The sequence below is a fragment of the Rhinolophus sinicus genome, chromosome 8 (genome assembly GCF_057876585.1).
Source record: "Rhinolophus sinicus isolate RSI-liver-muscle chromosome 8, RSI-T2T, whole genome shotgun sequence".
NCBI classification, from domain to species: Eukaryota; Metazoa; Chordata; class Mammalia; order Chiroptera; family Rhinolophidae; genus Rhinolophus; species Rhinolophus sinicus.
This window is the reverse complement of record NC_142508.1, coordinates 35,954,292-35,974,911: the sequence shown is the minus strand read 5'-3', so window position 1 is coordinate 35,974,911 and position 20,620 is coordinate 35,954,292. Positions and strand designations below refer to the sequence as shown.

The following is a 20,620-nucleotide window of genomic DNA, read 5'->3' as shown; positions in this document are numbered from 1 at the left end:
AGCCTGGGGGCTAGGGTGTGGAACCAGAGGGCTTGGTCATGCCTGCCCTGAAACCCTTTGTTGAGAGAGACAATGCAACAAAAAAACCCTTGAAGCATTGAAGAGGGAACAGTTTCATTTACCCCCTCCTATGAAACTCCATAACCCTTTTTGCTTGGAGAGGTTATGGTCTTTTCTAGCCTGACCTCCCGCAGCTCAAACACACCAAATAAATTCGAATAGACCAATTTTGGGCTCCTGCGACTCATTCCTCCAGCTGTGCTTAACAGAGTCAAATATTGCTACACATCAGTAAAGATATCAAAGAGATATCTAAAAAGTGTAATGCGTGTTGTCAATGTAAGAACTTCCAAAACTGTAGAGAATTTTTGTAAAAATTTATTTGGGCCAAAAAGAAGATTCATCTGGAAGCAAGATCTCAACAGACTGAGATAAATGGTTCCAAGAATAATGGTTTGCAATGTTTTTTTTTTTTTCATTTGAGATTAAGGAGGGAAGGTAAGGAAGATTCCAGGGAGGTGGGAGGAAGTAATGCAAGGATAGGATTACAGGAGAGTTAAGATTATGTGCTCTCTTGGGGTTGTAGGTGGAGAACGGGTTACAGGGTAATTAAGATTATGTGCTCTCCAGAGTCTTAAAGGGGCATTTCAAAGGTGTGTTAACCTAGATGTATAGAAACAATGGACAGGGCTGCTTAAGGCAAAGATAAACCTTTTTAGTAAAGAAGCTATATATGCCTGGGTGTGACTACCCACCCAGTTAGGAATTTATAATCAGATCACCCTGTGAAGTTTCTTTCCATTGAATCTTTTTTTTTTTTAATCCACAGTGCTGATCAAGCTCTCACCCATAATTTAATCCTTGAGGGACTATCAAAATATTAATTTTGGAATGAAATCTTACAACTTTTATGAGTTATGATGTTCAAAGCTTACTAATATCAAAAAAGGTCAGCTTTATTACACCAGTGGGCTCAGCGGGATTTTCTCCAAATACTGAGCCCCTAGCAAGGTTTTGAGCAGGTTTTTATGGGTTGGGGATTTCTTTGAGTCAGGCAAGGGGTAGGTGTCGTCTGGTGATTGGCTCAGGGTGTGGCTTGGAGGGGGTTATGCGGAAGTGGGCTGGGACTTAGGGACTTCCCTTTTCCCTCGGGCCACCATTTTAGGTCAGTTCCACGTGGCAGGGAACCATTTTAAGGTCAGTTTCCCCATCATGTCCCCCCTGTTGATGATCGTAAGGGGTAACAACTTAGAGATCATCACATTAGCTAAGAGGACGATAACTCCGCAGGGCAAGGATCTGGGCTGTAGCCTGTCAGGTGACTGAGATCTCTATGAAACATATGACAGCATTAACTATGCATGGCCCGATGGTAGCAAGGGGGAGGATCATGAGGAGTGGGCCGGCCAGGGGTAGGAGCCAAGAGGATCAGCAAAGGCTAGAAATAGGAGTCCAATGACAGTGAAGATGGAGGCCGGGCAGACGATGGCGAGGCTCATCCAGGCTGTTTCTTGAGGGTCAGACGGAGTGGACGGGCCGCTTCAGGCCGGGTGATACAGGTGTCATCCTCCGGCTGGGCTCTTTTAACTCAAGGGTGATGGATCCACGGAGCGATGCCTGAAACTTTAAGAGCGGTGGGAGTAACAAGTATGACAATGTGAGGGCCTGTCCATCAGGGTCAGAGGGGCTTGCGCTTCCAATTTTTGACCCAGACTTGATTTTCTGGGGTAAAGGGCTGTACCGGGGCCCCAAGGGAAATGGGGGCCCTTTCCAGAATGTAAGCACGTACATCTATGAGGACCTTGCCTAGTGTGGCCATCTGGTTTTGGAGGCTGGAGAACCCCAGCTGGCGAATGTCGCCAGGGAGGCTGGTTAGCAGGGGAGGGGGCCTCCCAAACATACTTTAGAAGGGAAAGAATCCAGATTTGCCAGGGGTGCAGCGTGCCCGAAGGACGGATAATGTTAGGAGGTCCACCCACCTGAGGGAGGTCTCCTGGTGGAGTTTAGCTAATGTCTCCTTGAGGATACGGTTCATGCGTTCAACTTTCCCTGAGCTTTGTGGTCAGTATGCTGTATGGAGTCTCCAGTTGATGCCCATTGCCCTGGTTACCATCTGGAGGAGTTCTGCTATGAAAGCTGGCCTGTTGTCACTGCGGATAGAAAGTGGAATCCTGTAGCGGAGGATAATCTCCCTGCGGAGGACCTTAGCTACTTCGTGGTTCTTCTCAGTCTGAGTGGGGAAGGCTTCGACCCACCCAGAGTAGGTACAGACCAGGACCAGCAAGTACTTACTACCAAGGCAGTTTGTCATGTCAGTGACGTTGACTTCGAGGTCCTCAAAAGGTGCAGCACAGCTTCTCTGGATCCCGGGGATGGGGCTGGGGCCGGACTTTGGATTGTTCTTTGCACAAGTGATGCAGCATTCTCTGATGGACTTGCAAAGAGCTGACAGCCGGCTAATGTAGAAGCTTTTGGCTAGGAGGCCCTCGAGAGCAGTTTTTCCTAAGTGGGTTAACTTGTGATTTTCAGCGGTTACTTGAGGACCTAGGAGGGCTGGGATTAAGTCTTCTGTCGGGCAGTTGCCACCACACTTGTGGCAATCTGGTGGCCCCTTCTGACTTTGTCCATCTGAGTTCTTCTTTTGTGTACCGCGGGAGGGACGTGGTGATGGTGTCAGTGACCAAGAGTAGTTCACTAGGGCTTCCCATCGCCGCTGATTTGGCTATAGTATCGGCAAGCCTGTTCCAGACTGCTGAGGGCTCACTGCCTCTCTGGTGGCCCCGACAGTGAATAACTGCAACCTGCTGGGGAAGCCAAATGGCTTGCAGGAGCTTAAGGATTTCTTTATTTTTAGTAGTTTTCCCCCCTGCAGTCAGAAGGCCTCTTTCTTTGTATATAGACCCATGGATATGGACAGTTGCAAAGGCAAACCAAGAGTTGTTTTAGATGTTGACTTTTCGGCCCTCGGATAGAGTAAGGGCTCTTATTAGTGCCCATAGTTCTGCCCGTTGGGCCGACCATCCCAATGGAAGTGCCCCTGCCTCGAGTACCTCATCTGTGGTAGTTACCACATACCCTGCGTGACGTTTTCTGTCCCTCAGGAAGCTGCTGCCATCAGTATACAGAGTAAGGTCCGGGTTAGGATATGGGCTGTCCCGGAGGTCGGGTCTGGTGGCATAGACCTCACTGATAACTTCTGTACAGTCATGTTCTGGATTCCCGTCCTCAGTTGGCAGGAAAGTGGCTGGGTTCAGGGCGCACACAGTTTCTAACAAGATCCGAGGGTTTTCCAGGAGTAGCCCCTGATACTGAGTCAGCCCTGCATTCGACAGCCATCGGGGTCCTTGACTGTTCATTAAGGTGGTGACCGAGTGGAGTACTTTAACTATGAGTCTCTGGCCTAAGGTGAGCTTGTCTGCCTCTTTGATGAGAATCACAGTGGCTTCTAGGGCCTGCAGGCATGGTGGCCAACCCACTGCTACAGGGTCTAATTTCTTTGAGAGGTAGGCAAGGGGATGGAGCCATGGTCCAACTGTTTGGGCCAGCAGTCCTAAGGCTATTTTGTCTCTCTCATGGATGAATAAGTGGAATGGCCTCTCAGCATCAGGTAACCCAAGGCCTGGGGCCTGTCCAAGTGAGCTCTTGAGCTGCTGGAAGGCGTGTTCTGGATCTTCTGTCCATAGCATGGGGGCTTTCTCTTGACCAGTTAGAGCCTCATATAAGGGCCGGGCTATTGCCGAAAAGCCAGGAATCCAGATCTGGCAGAAGCCGGCGGCCCCGAGGAACTCACGGAGTGCCCTCCGGTTTGGGGGCCGAGGGAGGGAAGTGATGACTTTCTTCCGCTCGGTGCTGAGGGCCCGCTGTCCTTTGGAGATGACAAAGCCCAAGTACTGTACTTGTTTCTGCAGAGCTGGGCTTTCTTCCAGGAGGCTCTCTACCCCATCTCAGGTAAATGGGACAGGGGTGCCCGTGTCGCGGTTTGGCACTTGGTTTCGGTGGCACAGGCCAGGAGCAGATCATCCACATATTGCAATAGAGTGCAGCGGTATTCTTCTCGAGGGAAGGTGGCTAAATCTGAGGCTAGTGCTTCCCCAAGAGGGTTGGGGAGTGTTTGAAGCCCTGTGGGAGCCGAGTCCATGTCAGCTGGAGCTGCTGGCCGGTATCAGGATCGGTCCATTCGAAGGTGAACAGTGATTGGCTCTGGGGTGCCAACCAAATGCAGAAGAAGGCATCTTTCAGGTCCAGGCAGGTGAACCATCCAGCCTCCGGGGGCAGCTGACTGAGGAGGGTATACGGATTTGGGACTACGGGGTGTCGGAGACTGTGGCTTGGTTTACCGCTCTTAAATCTTGTACTGGCCGGTATTCTCCACTAGGCTTCCTTACCGGCAGGAGGGGCATATTCCATGGCGACTGGCACTCTACGAGTATCCCTGCTGCTCTGAGACAGGCGAGGTGTTTTTGAATCCCTGCCCGAACTTCCCTGGAGATGGGGTATTGGCGTAGCCATTGGGGTTGAGGTCTGGGTCTCAGTTCCACCAAAACTGGGGCCTTATATTTTGCTAGCCCAGGCGGGTTATCTTCAGCCCAAGCCTCTGGGAAATTGGCCCTGTAGGCTTCTGGGTTCTGTTCTACACTGCCAGTCCCGTAAAGCCTCCATTCTTCTTCCCTTGGGGTGGTGATAGACAGAATAAGTCCTTCTGACAGGGGCTGCAGTGACATGGTGGGTTAGCCTGATGGTTCGAAGGAGATTTGTGCCCCTAACTTGGTAAGGAGGTTGCGTCCCAGGAGCAGGATTGGACAGTCTGGTAAGTAGAGGAATTCGTGCGACACAGTATGTCCTCCCAATTTACAAGTCTGAGCCTCGCAGAACGGTTGGCTCTTAGCTTGAACTCCGGTGGCTCCCATTATGGTGATTCTGCGGTCCCTGAGCGGTGCCACCGGCGTGGTAACCACTGAGTGTTCTGCTCCGGTGTCTACCATAAAAGTCACTGTTTGGCCCCCTACATCTAAGTCAACTGTGGGCTCGTGGGGGCCGAGTTCGAACTAGCCCGGTCCTCTTCAGTCCGACTCAATTCCCGCTAATCCTATGAAGTCGGGCTCTGGGCTGGTTGGGTTGGGACCACGGGAGGCCAAGGCTGGAAGCGGCATGTCTGGAAGTGGTGGGGCCGCACCAGCCATTGGCCGTGGTGCATAGGGAGGTGGTGGCGGCTCTTCGTGGGGGTCTCCCTGGTAAATGGTCTTAGTCATGTCTTTCTGGATGCAGCCTCATGGGTTCCATGCAACAAGGACCCTGGACTCTCCCTTACTATTGGAGCAGAACCGTACACAAGGAGGAAGTGTTCGGGCTATTTCTAACTATGAGTCAATGTAAGGGAACTGGTCTGGATGTCCTGGGGTCCCGGTGACAACTATGTAGACTCAGCGAATCGTGGGGATGTCAAGATTCTCTTCTGAGGGCCATCCCACGCCAAAACTAGGCCACTCCAGTTCACATAAAGTGCGGAGACGTCTGGGGGTCACTTTGACCCTGTAGTCGCCTCCAAAACCCTTCCTAAAATTCTTTAACATGCAGTCTAGAACCGTGGGCTTCCCGTGACTCCCTCCCATGATGTTCAGTGTCGCATAGACATGGGAAGGATCTCAATCAGGCACCTGCCTGGCCATGCCCCTCGTGGGAACTTTGGGTACGTCTTGGCTAAGGTGTGCCCATATAAGTCCTGGGCCCGGTCGCACTCCGAGAGTGTGAATCACCATTATGCTGTATGACGCTACCTTCGGAATGCAGGTTGGGGCTCACTCGGGCTCCGTAGCCGACAGGCCGTGGATCCACACAGAATCCCATTTGGGACCAAGCATGCACACATTCATTCAGGGAGGAAAGACACCCTGCCCCGGAATGGCCCAACTGGAGTCCAAAGTGGGATGCAGTGGGAGGTGATCAGGCTCCCCTTCTGCCCTTAGGCAGGCTGAACTGGGTCCGGGCCCCAGGGTCTTACCATGTCTGATGTCCTGGTTGACTGTCTATCCTTTCTCTCTACTGGGGGTCCAGCAGGGAGTCATGGGCTGGAGCCGGTGGGAGGTCACTGGTCCCGGGCCTGCTGAAATAAGCAGGGTGCGCCTAGCCCTGTCTCGGCTCTCCCGCCACCCTATGGCCCACTCTCAACCAAACCAGTGGCTCAAGGGGCCAGCGCGGTTGGGTTTCCCGGTCAGGGAACCAAGAATGTTACGGATCAGCTTGGGGATCAGGTTTGTAGCATCATCTGGAGCTTAATAGCCTCTAGGTGGGAGGAGAGGAAATGGGTTAGTAAGTGGAGCATGCAGGATACCAGGATCAGAAAGAACCCAACCGGCACTGAGAGTTAGGAAGGTCAGCTGTATTATGCCAGGGGCTCAGTGGGATCTTTCCCAAATACTGATCCCCTAGCAAGGTTTTGAGCAGGTTTTTACAGGTTGGGTACTTCCTTGAGTCGGGGAAGGGGTAGGTGTCATCTGGTGATTGGCTAGGGGTGTCAATTGGAGGGGGTTATGCAGAAGTGGGCTGGGGCTTAGGGACTTCCCTTTTCACTCGGGCCACCATTTTAGGTCAGTTCCCCCATCAAAAGGAGACCTTTGGAACTTTGATAATCAGGCTTTACTTTCTTCAGGGTCATGTAAAAGACATCCCCATCAAATGCACCTAGAAAAATTGCAAAAGTATTCTTTAAGCGAAAGCAAATTCAGTCATCTTCTAAAGAGTTTATATACTTTATAGGGTGTCAAGGAAAGAAACGTCCAAACCTGGAAAGAATATAAACGTTTATTTGAGCCAAAACTGACTATAATTGCCCAGCAGCAAGATCTCAAATGCTCCGGAGAATGAGTTTTGCAGTTTCTTTTATGCATTTGAAATTAAGTAGGGAAGGTAAGGAAGATTACAAAAAAGTGGAAGAAAGCAAGGCGGGGATCGAATTACAGGTGAGTTGAGAAATTTGCTCTCTCGCAGGTGGTTATGTTTATTTTAAAGGTGTGTTAACCTAGATGCATAGTAACAACCAACAAGGCTTACTTAAGGTAAAGAAAACCCTTTACTAAAGTTGTATGCCTGGGGCGTGACTACCCACCATGATCTGCCCAGTTAGGAATTTATGATCAAATCACTCAGTGAGGTTACACTCCATAGTGTTATAGAAGAAACTGAACAGCAGGGGGAAAAAGGCAGACTGAACGCTCTGGGAGGATTAGGAAATGCCTGTTTATTCAGCACAGGTGCTGGTCCAGCGGAGTCACCTCCAGAGGCTGAGCCCCGAGACCCGGTTGCTCCTGGATTTTATGCAGGTACACTTCTGGGTGGCCTAAGGACCTCCCCCTGAACGACGTTTTGGCAGTTGGCTGATGCATGAGTTTTGTGGAATTGCAGGATGTGGGGGAGGGTGACAGAGGCAGAGGGGACAGGATTGTTCCTTCTCATTCTCCCCTCTTGATTCTCAAGCTGCTCCTGCAGCCATAGAGAACATGAACGGGGAGGTTCCCTGTGGTGGGGAGAGGGCCAAAGAGATCTCTGGCTACTTCCTGCTGAACAGGGATGTTGAAGGGGGTTCAGGGTTCCTCGCCATCCAAGGGGTCATAGCGGCAGCTTGGGGATCAGGTTTGTAGCATCATCTGGAGCTTAATAGCCTCTATGTGGGAGGAGAGGAAATGGGTTAGTAAGTGGAGCATGCAGGGGCCGAACAGGAGGGCTAGGAGGATCCTAAGAAGGGGACCTGCTAATGGGAGCAGATAAGATGCCCAACCCCAAAGGTTAGTCCAAGAACTCCAAGAGTCTGCTAGTTCTTGTTTCCTTTTAGCAATCCGCTCCCATAGCCACTGGGCCATATTCCTGACTATGCCTGACCTATTGGTATAAAAGCAGCATTCTTCTCCCAGGAAGAGGCAGGGCCCTCCTTTTTCTGAAGTGAGAAGGTCTAATTCTCTCCTGTTCTGTAGGACTACAGCTGTGAGGGAGTCTACCTGGTCCTGAACAGCCACTAAGGATTTGGCAGGCATTCCCTCCAGGCTGGGGTGTCCTGACATTTACATGGGGGAGGGGATCCACTGATACCAACTGTTAACAGATATATCAGGAAGAGTGAAGCCAGGGCGTGCATCCTGTTAACTTAGAGTCTTCTCTTACCAGATGCGGATGCAGAGGTGGGTGAAAAGGAAGAAAAAGAAGACAAGGAAGATTGCTATTTATGATATGTAGGTAAGGATACAGGGCCCTTTTGTGGGATCCACCCAGCAGGAAAAGTCCATCAGTCCTGTGGTGATGTCCTCAGATGGCAGCCTCTTCGGGTGGGGTTGTCATCCTCTTGAGGGTGATCCGTAGGGGGTGGTTTGGGTCAGTGCATGCCTCCCAGCTAGATGTGTCCCCAGACATGAGATGGGCTGCCTTTACTCGGGAGTGGTGGATCCAGGCGACCTGGCCTGGCAAATTTAATGGCTGTAGGCATGGCTAATATTACTGAGTAGGGCTCTTTCCAGGTTGGTTTGGGTGGCTCTTTTTTCCAATCTTTGACCCAAACTTGGTCTCCTGGCTTATGGGGGTGGACTGTTATTCCCAGGGAAATGGGTATCTTTTCTGCCATCTATTTGTGCACCTTAAGGACAGTTGATTCTAGTCCTTGTAGTTGTTTTTGAATTTCTAAATTCCAAAACTCTTGCAGATTCCCTTTGGGACTTATTAGTGGGGGTGGTCTCCCGTATAGTATCTCAAAAGGGGAGAACCCTATTTGTGCTCTGGTGTGGGGAGCCATGGTTACAGATAACTCTAAGCCTTACAGAATGGCTCGGTTTATGCTTAACCTGTTTCCTCCCCCTGAGGCATTGTCTCTGCCTGCACCTGGGGGCAGCTTGCAAGCTACTGAGGAATGTGGGAGCGGCCAGTTCCTGGACACAGAAGACTGATGGCTATCAGGGTAATTGATAGGATAATTACTTTTGAGAGTTTCAGTGAATTTTGTATCCTCTATGTAAAAGTTAAAAAATTTACATTTGCTAAGATAATGCATACTTTCTTTGATAAGTTGCACGTACTCAAACTGCATATATTGGTGAAGAAGAATAAACTCGGCGCTTCAGCATCACTGGAGTCCGATCGATCGCATCATCATTTGTGTGAGTGTCTTTTATTCATTCCCACTCCCCCATTCGGGTACTGATCGACTTGTGGCGGCTGGCCCGTCACACTCTGGAAGTATAGTGTACTCATAAGAGAGCCAAGGGCAGAATGTCTGGCCAGCGTAGGTGGGTTTCCTGACATAGCTTTGCCAAAATCTGTTTTAGGGTCCGATTCATGCGTTCTACTTTCCCTGAGCTCTGGGGTCGGTAGGCTGTGTGTAGATTCCATCTAATGCCTAAGGCCTTGGATACTTGTACTACTTCTGCTACAAAGGCTGGGCCATTGTCAGACCTGATAGTCAGTGGCATCCCATGTGGTAGGATGATGTGCCTGAGAAGGGCTTTTGTTACTTCCCAAGCAGTCTCAGGGCGAGTAGGGTATGCTTCAACCCAACCTGAGAAGGTGCAGATGAAGACTAAGAGGTATTTATTTCCTTTGCTGGGCCCCACTTCTGTGAAGTCTACTTCTAAATCTTCAAAAGGTATTTGGCCACAGCATTGGATTTCAGCTGGCCAGCTGGGATCTTGTCAGGAATTATTTTGGGCGCAAGAGATGCAGCTCTGGGAGACTGAGGCACAAAGAGATGACAGTCGGGGATTTATGAAACACTGGCCCAACAAGGTCTCTAGGGCAGTTTTCCCAGGTGGGTAAGGTCATGTCGTTGGAGAAATGACCTGATATGCCAACTGTTCTGGCACATAAATTCTCTGGTCGGGGAGTACCCACCATCCTTCCTTCGTAAGCTTTCCCCCTTCTTGTTTTGCCCAATCCATCTCTGGGGTGGTACACTTTGGGGTTGGAGGTAGCTCTGGAGCTATCAGTATCTTGGATAGTTTGGCCTGTCCTCTTGCTGATTGTTTTGCGGCTGCATCCGCCCGATGGTTTCCTTTTCTTTTCTTTTTTTTTTTAATTTACCAGGATGACAATTGTTAGTAAAATTACATAGATTTCAGGTGTACAATTCTGTATTATATCATCTATAAATCCCATTGTGTGTTCACCACCCAGAGTCAGTTCTCCTTCCATCACTATATATTTGATTCCCCTTACCCTCATCTCCCACCCCCCACCCCCCTTACCCTCTGGTAACCACTAAAATATTGTCTGTGTCTATGAGTTTTTGTTTCTCATTTGTTTGTCTTGTTCTTTTGTTGTTTTTGGTTTATATACGACATATCAGTGAAATCATATGGTTCTCTGCTTTTTCTGTCTGACTTATTTCACTTAGCATCATACTCTCAAGATCCCACCATGTTGTCACAAATCTTCCTATATCATCTTTTCTTACCGCCAAATAGTATTCCATTGTGTATATATATTACAACTTCTTTATCCATTCATCTATCAAAGGACATGAAGGACATTTTGGTTGTTTCCATGTCTTGGCCAACGTAAACAAAGCTGCAATGAACATTGGAGCACACGTGTCTTTATGTATAAATGTTTTCAGATTTTTTGGGTAGATACCTAGGAGAGGGATTGCTGGGTCATATGGTAATTCTATTCGTACTTTTTGAGGAAACTCCACACTGCCTTCCATAACGGCTGCACCAGTCTGCATTCCCACCAACAGTGTATGAGGGTTCCTTTTTCTCCACAGCCTCTCCAACACTTGTTACTATTTGTCTTGTTGATAGCCATTCTGACTGGCGTGAGGTGATATCTCATTGTGGTTTTTATTTGCATTTCTCTGATGATCAGTGATGTTGAGCATTTTTTCATATGTCTATTTGCCATTTGTATGTCCTCTTTGGAGAAATGTCTCTTCAGGTCGTCTGCCCATTTTTCAATTGGGTTGTTTGTTTTTTTGTTGTTGAGTTGCATGAGTTCCTTGTATATTTTGGATATTAGCCCCTTATCGGAGGCACTGTTCTTGGCTCAGAATTTCTCTCTTTCAATAGTTTGAATATTTGGTTCCACTCCCTCCTGGCTTGTAGAGTTTCTGCTGAAAAATCTGATGATAATCTAATGGGCTTTCCTTTGTAAGTTACCATCTTCTTTTCTCTGGCTGCCTTGAGGATTCTTTCTTTGTTGTTGATTTTAAACAGCTTCAATACAATGTGCCTTGGAGAAGGCCTGTTGGGATTGAGGTAATTAGGTGTTCTATTTGCTTCTTGGATTCGAGGATCCAGTTCTGTTCACAAGTTTGGGAAGTTCTCATTGACAATTTGTTTGAATATATTCTCTGTTCCCTTCTCTCTTTCTTCTCCTTCTGGTATGCCCATTATTCTTATATAGCTCTTTCTGATGGAGTCAGAAAGTTCTTGTAGAGTTCTTTCATTTCTTTTCAGTCTCAAATCTCTTTCTTCTTCCATCCGTGTCATTTCCAGGTTTCTATCTTCGATGTCACTGGTTCTTTCCTCCATCTGGTCAACTCTACTACCTAAGCTGGTTATTTCATTCTTAATTTCTTCTATTGAGTTCTTAATCTCCAGAAATTCTACTTGGTTCTTTTTTAAAATTTCAATCTCTTTCGTAAAATGCTCATGTTGTTCTTTGTTTGTGTTTCTGAGTTCATTAAACTGCCTTTCTGTGTTTTCTTGCATCTCCTTGAGTTTTTTCAGAAGTGCGATCTTGCATTCTCTGTCATTTAAGTCACATATTTCCATATCTCTAGTTCCTTTTCTGGAGACTTTTCACTTTCTTTCTGAGCTGTCTTGTTGCCTTGATTATTCATGGCAATTACTGATTTATTATTTCTCTTCCTAGACATTTACAGGAGTGACTTCTGCAACAGGTTGATAGGAAGAGGTCTTTCTTTTGTTTTCTTTGTTTTCTTTTGTTTTCCAGTTCTTGTTGGTGGAGTGCTTTATTTTCTCTCCGACTGCAGCCTTTTTTTGTCTCTCTCACACGGTAGTGCTATGTTTTCTCTGCACTATTCCAGCTTCTCACACAATGCGGGGATTCCCTGGGAGATGGGCTTCTCCTCTGTTAATAGTTGGCCTGGGTCATAGGGCGCAGTGTCAGTGTGGGTATGCGGAGAGCTTTTGAAGTTCCAAAGCTCTTCCTGTACCACATTCAGAGCCCGTGTGTTTCAGCAGTTCTGTTTACTCCTGCAGGGATCCGCCCAGATAGGTGGGGCCAGGGGTGGGGGTGAGTTGTGAGAGGTGGCCCAGAACAATGACCACCACCACAGCTGGTCCTGCTTCCACAGCTCCCTCCCCTTTGCTGGAACTAGTTGGGCTGCGAATCTGTGTCTGCGGTCCACAGTTCTCAGAACAGCAAATATTCTGTTCTGTTCTTTTGATATGACACTGCTACTGTTCCGCTTCTAGCACTGGGTAGGTGGGCGGTGGGGGTGCTCTGGGGGGGTAGGGAGGGGGCAGCTAGTCTCAGTGCCTAAGGCTTCCATTCTCTGCTTGGCAGTGAGGGCTTAAACCACCGTTTTGAGCCTTCTTCTCTCAGTCTTTTCTCCGAGGTCTCTGCCGTGAGCATTGGGTTCAGCCGTGTTATATGCTGCCACCTCAGCCCTGTGGGCCATAAGCGGAGCCCTAGCAGTCTGAGTTCTTCCCTCTCCCGCAGCTGCGGTAGTTCCGGATGCAGTGAGCTTGGAGCACTGAGCTAGGTCTGCGTCCTGTGCCCGCGCGGCTCCGTCTCCGCACTTCTCCCTTCCCTCCTCCCCTGCTAGCATGATTCGCCCACCTTTAGGTGAATTCAGTAGTGGGCCTCTTCGTCTTGCCTGTATGCTGTGCACGGAGTCCTTTGTGGAGTTATTGTTGTTCAATTAGTTGTAAATTCCAGGGGAGTTTTACAGAGGCTCATCTCATGCCGCCATTTTGATCCCTCTTTCTGCTGACGGTTTCCTTCAGCTACTGTGTCTTTTCCTTTCTGGTGACCTTTACAGTGGAAAACCGCTACTTCCTTAGGTCCCCAGATTACTGAGTTTAATACCTTCTGCTCTGCAGAGTGGCCGACTTTTAATGTGGGCTGGCCCCCCCAGGGGACTTTTTCCCTAGACATCATTAAGAAGGTCCGAGAGATTGTTAATCGGCGCCATCCGGACCAATATCCCTATATTCTGATGTGGCAAGCCTTAGTAGAGAATCCTCCCTCCTGGCTTAAACCCTTTGCCCCCGAGAAGCCGGAAGATCCCCCTAAGGTCCTGACTGTTTCAGGACCCTCCCGCCAGCCGGCGGAGCCCACGGCTAGCCCGAAAACCCCAGAGAAGCCGACCCAAAAACCCATCCTACAGGAAGGGTCAAACATCTATCCCTCCTTGATAGACCTAGATTTTGAAGAAACCCCCCCCCCCTTACACGCCTGTGGTGCTGCCCCAGCCTGAGGCCGCCGCCGCTTCTGAGCTTCCTTAGTCAACGGCTCCCTCTACACCGGCTCCCCTGGCCCCAGCCCAAGGACCGGCAAGGGGATTGAGGTCTCGTAGACACCGGGAAGAAACCCCAGATGAGGAGCCGTCCTCCTCCACCTCCGCGGGGGCGCCAATTCTCCCCGTGCGAGCCCTAGGAGGGACTAGTCCGGATGGGGAACGTGCATACCAGTATTGGCCCTTTTCAAGCAGTGATCTGTACAACTGGAAGGCCCAAAAGCCTTCTTTTTCTGAGGACCCGAAAGGCTTAACTGACCTGTTTGAGTCTATCATGCACACGCACAGCCCCACTTGGGATGATTGCCAGCAGCTTCTTAAGACCTTATTCACCACCGAAGAGCGCGAGTGGATCCTCACCGAGGCTAGAAAGAATGTCCCCGGCGACAACGGACGGCCAACGACTTTACCAAACCTGATCGACGAGCGCTTTCCCCTGAACAGACCAGATTGGGATTTTGGGAATGCAGAAGGTAGGGAGCGTCTTCGAGTTTACTGCCAGACTCTTATGGCAGGTCTCCGAGTGGCGGCACGCCGCCCCACCAATCTGGCCAAGGTAAGAGCTATAATACAAGGGGAAAATGAAAGCCCGGCCGTATTTTTGGAGCGCCTCTATGATGCTTATAGGCAGTACACCCCATTAGATCCCCTGGCAGAGGAGAACCAGTCGGCTGTCATTATGTCCTTTATAAACCAGGCTGCCCCAGATATTAGAAAGAAATTATATAAACAAGAGGGACTGGGAGAAATGTCTATTCGGGATTTGATGAAAGTAGCGGAAAGAGTCTCCAACACTCGAGAGATCCCGAAGAAAGGGAGGATAGAATTAGGAAAGAAAATCAGGAATTACAGGAATGAATCAGAAAGGAAGACAGAGAACATCAGAGTAGGGAGACTAGGAGGCAGCAGAGGGAGATGGCCAAGATCTTGTTGGCAGGTGTACAAAGCACAGTCAGGGACGGACCGAGTCCGGCCGGGCCAGCCCGACTGTGGAGACCGAGGCCCCGACTGGATAGGAGACAATGTGCCTACTGTAAAGAATATGGACATTGGAAGAGGGAGTGCCCCAAGCGCCAGGGCCAGACGGGGCAAGACGCACGAGTTCTGCTGGCGGGAATGGACAGTAATTAGAGGGGACGGGACTCGGCTCCCCTCCCTGATTCTTGGGTAACTGCATATGAGGAGGGGAAGCCAGTAGGGTTCATGGTAGATACAGGAGCTCAGTACTCAGTTTTGAACAAGCATACGGAGCCCTTATCTCAGAAAACCAGTTTGGTGCAGGGGGCAACTGGGTCTAAGGCTTATCGGTGGACCAGTAAGCACCAAGTGGACTTAGGCCACCACCAAGTGACCCACTCCTTCCTGGTTATCCCTGAATGCCCTGCCCCCTTATTGGGGTGTAATCTCCTGACTAAGATCAAGGCCCAAATCCATTTTGAGCCGGATAGCATCAAGGTATTAGATGGCCAGGGACAGCCCCTCCATATTTTGACCCTGTCTCTTGCGGATGAACATCACCTGTTTGCCCTGCGAGACAAACCCTACAACATTCCCCCTACAGGATGGCCCCATGAGATGGACTATTGGGTTAAAACGTACCCTCAGGTGTGGGCAGAAATAGCGGGTGTAGGTTGAGCGGTCCGCCAAGCACCAGTAATAGTCGAACTTAAAGCCTTGGCCCAGCCTATCCGGATCGGCCAGTACCCCATGTCCTCCGAGGCGTGAAAAGGGATTGCCCCACACATTAATCGTCTCCTAGAAGCTGGAATACTAAAACCTTGCCATTCTGCTTGGAACACCCCACTCCTCCCCATTAAGAAACCGGGGGGAAACGATTATAGGCCAGTCCAGGACCTGAGGGAAGTGAATAAGAGGGTTGAAGACATCCACCCCACCTTCCCCAACCTTTATACCTTGGTAAGTCACTTACCCCCTTCACGTATCTGGTACACCACCCTAGACCTAAAGGATGCATTTTTTAGCATAGCCCTGGCAACCAGCAGCCAACATATTTTTGCCTTCGAATGGCATGATGCCAATACGGGGACCCCCGGGCAGCTGACCTGGACTAGACTACCGCAAGGCTTCAAGAACTCTCCAACTCTGTTTAATAAAGCCCTAAATCAGGATTTGGACTCGTTTCGCCAGAGCCATACTTCCGTTACGCTCCTGCAGTATGTAGATGACTTGCTCCTGGCGGCCCCCTCCAAAGCCGAGTACCGACAGGCCACTGGAGACCTCCTCCAGGAGCTGGGGCAGTTGGGCTATCGGGCCAGTGCAAAGAAGGCTCAAATATGCAGGCAAACAGTCACCTACCTGGGATATAAGCTAAAAGCAGGAACTAGGTGGCTGACAGAGGCTATAAAAGAAACTATTCTAAGACTTCCAGTCCCGACATCAGCCCGGGAGGTCCGCGAGTTTTTAGGGACGACAGGCTACTGCCGGCTGTGGATTCTGGGGTATGCTGAAATAGCGAAGCCTCTGTATAAAGCAACCAAGGATAAGGTCCCTTGGGCCTGGGGGTCAGACCAACAGAAGGCATATGATGAACTCAAGGTCGCCCTCTTAAGAGCCCCGGCCCTGGCATTGCCAGACCCCCTGAAGCCTTCACTTTCTTTGTTGATGAGAGAAAGGGAATAGCGAAAGGGGTGCTAATGCAGCGCCTGGGGCCTTGGAAACGTCCGGTTGCCTATTTATCTAAGAAGCTAGATCCAGTTGCAGCAGGTTGGCCCCCGTGTTTAGGGATCATCACGGCAGTAGCCCTAATGGTAAAAGATGCAGATAAACTCACTTTCGGGCAACATCTGAAGGTGGTGACCCCCCATGCCATAGAGGGGGTCCTGAAATGTCCCCCTGGTAAGTGGATGACCAATGCCCGCCTAACCCATTACCAAGGACTCTTGCTAGATGCACCCCGGATCATCTTCGCTGAACCCACCGCTCTGAATCCAGCCACCCTGCTGCCAAACCCGGATCTGGAGGCTCCTCTGCATGATTGCCAAGAGATCATGGCGGAAATCACCCAGATGCGCCCCGACCTCCAGGACGCCGCATTACCTAACAGTGAGTTGATATGGTACACTGATGGAAGCAGCTTCATTACAGATGGTGTGCGGAGGGCGGGCGCTGCGGTGGTAAACCAAGATGGGAACATTATTCGGAGTGCCTCGCTTTCCCCGGGGACCTCAGCCCAGAAGGCCTAACTGATTGCCCTGGCGGAAGCGCTGGAACGGGCCAAAGGGAGCCGAGTGACTGTCTACACCGATAGCCGCTACGCGTTTAGCACTGTCCATGTGCATGGCGCCATCTACCGGGAGAGGGGCTTTGTTACAGCAGAAGGAAAAGTTCTGCGCAATCTTCCTGAGATACAGAGACTGCTGATGGCCGTGCAAATGCCCTGGGCAGTTGCAGTCGTCCACGTCCCCGGGCACCAGACTGCACGGACTCCAGAAGCTGAAGGAAACAGGCGAGCGGATAAAGCCGCCAAGATAGCGGCAATGGCTTCACCAGCATCAGCTTTAGCCCTCACCCTGCCCACACCCGAGCTCCCGCGCCTGCCACCGCGACCTGACTACACTCCGGAAGACCTGCACTGGATCCAGAGCCACCACTGTCCGGAGTCTGATCAGCAGGGGTGGCATCGGGATGCAGAAGGAAGATTGATACTGCCGGCACACCTAGGACTGTTTCTTCTTTCCAACCTGCACCAAGCCACCCACTTGGGGAAAAAGAAGTTGCTGTCAATTCTCGAGTCTGCCCGCCTCCGGTTTCCCCGACAAGCAGCTCAGATCCAAGAGATCGTAGATCGGTGCATTGGGTGCCAGGCTATGAAACCCAGTAAAAAAGGACCCCAACATTCAGGTACGAGGGTATGGGGAAGGGCGCCGGGACGGAGTTGGGAGGTCCGCGAGTTTTTCCACCCAGCCTGAAAATGTGTCCACTGAGGTAAAGCCGGGGAGGTGTGGGTATAAGTACTCACTAGTAATGGTTGACACATTTTCAGGCTGGGTGGAAGCCTTCCCCTGAAAGAGGAAACTTCCCAAGTTGTTGCTAAGGTGTTACTAGAAGAAATTTTTCCCAGATATGGGGTCCCCGAAGTTTTAAGCTCCGATAACGGCCCAGCTTTCATCAGTAAGGTCCTACAGGGGCTAGCCCAAGCTATGGGTACCAATTGGAAGTTACATTGTGAATATAATCCCCAGAGCTCAGGGCAGGTAGAGAGAATGAATCGGACTTTAAAGGAGACCTTATCCAAACTGGCCATCGAGACTGGCGGGGACTGGGTGACCCTCTTACCTTATGCCATTTTCCGGGTCCGGAACTCACCATATGTACATGGTCTGACACCTTTCGAAATTCTATACGGGGCACCACCCCCCATTATTTCCCGGACTCTCTCGGATCTGGACCCCAATGCGGCCCCAAGTTATCTGGCCAGTTTAAAAGCCCTGCAAGGGGTCCAGCATGAGATTTGGCCTCTAGTGCGTTCCCTGTATGAAGTTAAAGACGCACCAAACCCGGAACATGGCATCGTTCCGGGGGATTGGGTATGGGTAAGGAGACACAGGTCCCGAACACTGGAGGAAAGATGGAAAGGTCCTTATGTGGTTATTCTGGTTACCCCCACTGCCTTAAAGGTTGATGGCATCGGGCCTTGGGTCCATCACTCTCACGTGTGCCGAGCCAACCACCTGGAGCAGACACAAGCTAAAGAGTGGACTGCGCAGCAGCACCCTGATAACCCGCTGAAGCTGCAACTCTTCAGACCTCGGGGAACCGTCAAGCCCCCTGTATCAGCCAACGATGGGGTGGCTGCTGGCCCTAATTCTACTCAACATCTGGGAGAAGAGCTACGCAGGGATCAACCCACACCAACCCCATAAGCTAACCTGGACCCTAACGGACGGACAGACCCAAACGACCCTTAATAGCACTACACATACTACCCCAATCAACACGTGGTGGCCAGAATTGTTTTTTGACCTGTGTGACATTTTTGGCTTTAAACGTGGACAGCAGTATGACTACTCAGTCAGGTCCAAGCGGGCCTTGATCGTCACCTCTCAAGAACATAGTGCACAAGGGTTTTGGGCTTGTCTGGGAAACCTCAGAAACAATTGGAAAACCTGTGGCGGCCCAGACCGCTACTATTGTGGTAGCTGGAGTTGTGTCACCTCCTATGACGGGCCTCGACAGTGGGACGTTGGGAACAAGGATCTAGTCAAATTCTCCTTTAGGGGCCCCCACAACCAGGTACCCCAGGTACGTGTCCAATTTAACCAAGACGCGGCACAGAAAGAGCGTGGTTGGTTGTCAGGATTAACTTGGGGGTTCCAATTAGATATAGGTCGTTGGGCATGGATGGGCCCCCACCCCGGCGGTCTTCTGACTATTTGACTATCGGTCGAAACAATTAGCACTCAGGTAGGTCAAAATAAAGTACTGGCCCCTCTTGTCCCTACCAAGACCCCAGGGATATCAAGAGATAAAGACGCCACAAGAAAGGTCAAAGGAACCCAGCCAGATACCCCTGTAACTCCTTCGACACCTGTTACGCAGGCTACTGAAGACTCATTACGGAAACTGATGCGCACTGTATATGAGGCCCTTAATGCCACCAGTCCTAACCTCACAACCTCCTGTTGGCTGTGCTATGACGTTAATCCCCCGTTCTATGAGGCCATTGGGCTTAATGCCACTTACACCGCCTCTAACAGTAAGAACCCCTCTCAGTGTTCATGGGGGGATCGTAAAATTGGCTTAACCCTGCAACTAGTAAGCGGCAATGGAACCTGTCTAGGGAAAGTGCCCCAGGCTAAGCTAAGTCTATGTGCCTCCATTGACAGCACCCCTAGTTGAAAAAGTAACACTAAGTGGTTCATCCCCAATACTAATAGATGGTGGATATGTTCAAAGACTGGCCTCACCCTGTGCCTATCTACCTCGGTCTTCAATGCCCCCAATAAATTCTGTGTCCTGGTAGCTGTATTGCCCCGTGTCCTCTATCACCCTGAGGAGCGTATGTATTTGCATTGGGATAGTGACACAAGTGTGAGAAGTAAAAGAGAGCCCATCACTGCACTAATCATTGCCACTCTGTTCAGTTTAGGAATAGCCGGAGCCGGGACCGTCATAGCTTCCCTAGCTACTCAACAATCAGTAATGACCTCCCTGAGAGCGGCCATAGATGAAGATATAGAAAGACTAGAAACCTCTATTAGTCATTTAGAGAAGTCGCTCACCTCCCTATCCGAAGTAGTACTCCAAAATAGAAGAGGACTTGATTTGTTGTTCCTCCAACAAGGTGGATTGTGTGTTGTGCTGGGGGAAGAATGCTGTTTTTATGCTGACCATAGTGGAGTAGTAAAAGAATCTATGGCAAAAGTTAGAGAAGGGCTAGCCAAGAGAAAACGTGAAAGAGAAGCTCAAGAAAACTGGTTTGAAACTTGGTTTAATAGATCCCCCTGGTTCACCACTTTAGTATCAACCTTAGTGGGCCCAATTCTTTTACTTGTGCTTATTTTAACCTTTAGCCCTTGCATATTAAACAAGCTTATTAATTTTGTAAAAGATCGTGTTAATACTGTCCAGCTCATGGTCCTCAGACAACAATATGAAAGAGTGCCCGCCCCTGAAGACCTCGGCTGCCCCGTAAATGAGCAAGATTCCTCATTATGAACAACAAACAGGGGGGAGGAGGGGAATGTAAGAGACTGTTAGCATGAGAACTGCTACTTTAGCATAAGAAGGGCTACCTTAAGGTTAAGATAGGGTTAACAGCCCTGAGCTTAAAATAACCTAATGGCCTAATTGTTATGTGAGACCAGATGCCTAATAGCTTATCTCCTGCTCTCTGAAGCTATGGAGGCTTTTGTAGCTTATCTATAAACTCTTTGAAGCATAGCTCAACCTGTACTCCCTAAGCATAGCTCAACCTGTACTCCCTAAGACTATAAACAAATTACTAAATGCCTTAGCTATGTGAGAATTGTAGTTTAACCTGTACTCTCTAAAACTATGGAAAATTACTGAGTGCCTTAGAAACGATATAAAAACCCTTAGCTTTAAGGGCTGGTGGTCCTTGTTAAAACTCGCTGCGTCGGGCAGAGACGGGGACTCCAGCTGGCTGGAAATAAACCTCGCTGTGTGACTTGCATTATC

The 20,620-nt window shown here is 49.8% G+C and overlaps 1 protein-coding gene and 1 long non-coding RNA gene across 2 annotated transcripts; one reads left to right on the top strand and one right to left on the bottom strand.

Moving 5' to 3' along the window:
* Window positions 1-362: 362 nt before the first annotated feature.
* Window positions 363-8,148, bottom strand: LOC148757508 (uncharacterized). Its single transcript, XR_016022207.1, has 2 exons — window positions 5,999-8,148; window positions 363-1,623 (listed from the first exon to the last, which is right to left on the bottom strand). It is a non-coding gene; the product is annotated as an uncharacterized LOC148757508 (long non-coding RNA).
* A 1,098-nt stretch (window positions 8,149-9,246) lies between these two features.
* Window positions 9,247-20,615, top strand: LOC148757507 (uncharacterized). Its single transcript, XM_088800727.1, has 4 exons — window positions 9,247-9,259; window positions 13,095-13,237; window positions 13,449-17,320; window positions 18,097-20,615. Exons 1-3 carry the CDS (start codon window positions 9,247-9,249, stop codon window positions 14,628-14,630), a joined length of 1,338 nt encoding a protein of 445 aa, XP_088656853.1. The 3' UTR covers window positions 14,631-17,320; window positions 18,097-20,615.
* The last annotated feature ends 5 nt before the right edge of the window (window positions 20,616-20,620 follow it).

Bases quoted from the DNA above. Each gene is read 5' to 3' on its own strand.
- LOC148757507 (XM_088800727.1), top strand. The intron at 13,238-13,448 runs GTCCTGACTGTT...GAGCTTCCTTAG, and splicing joins AGCCGGAAGATCCCCCTAAG to TCAACGGCTCCCTCTACACC.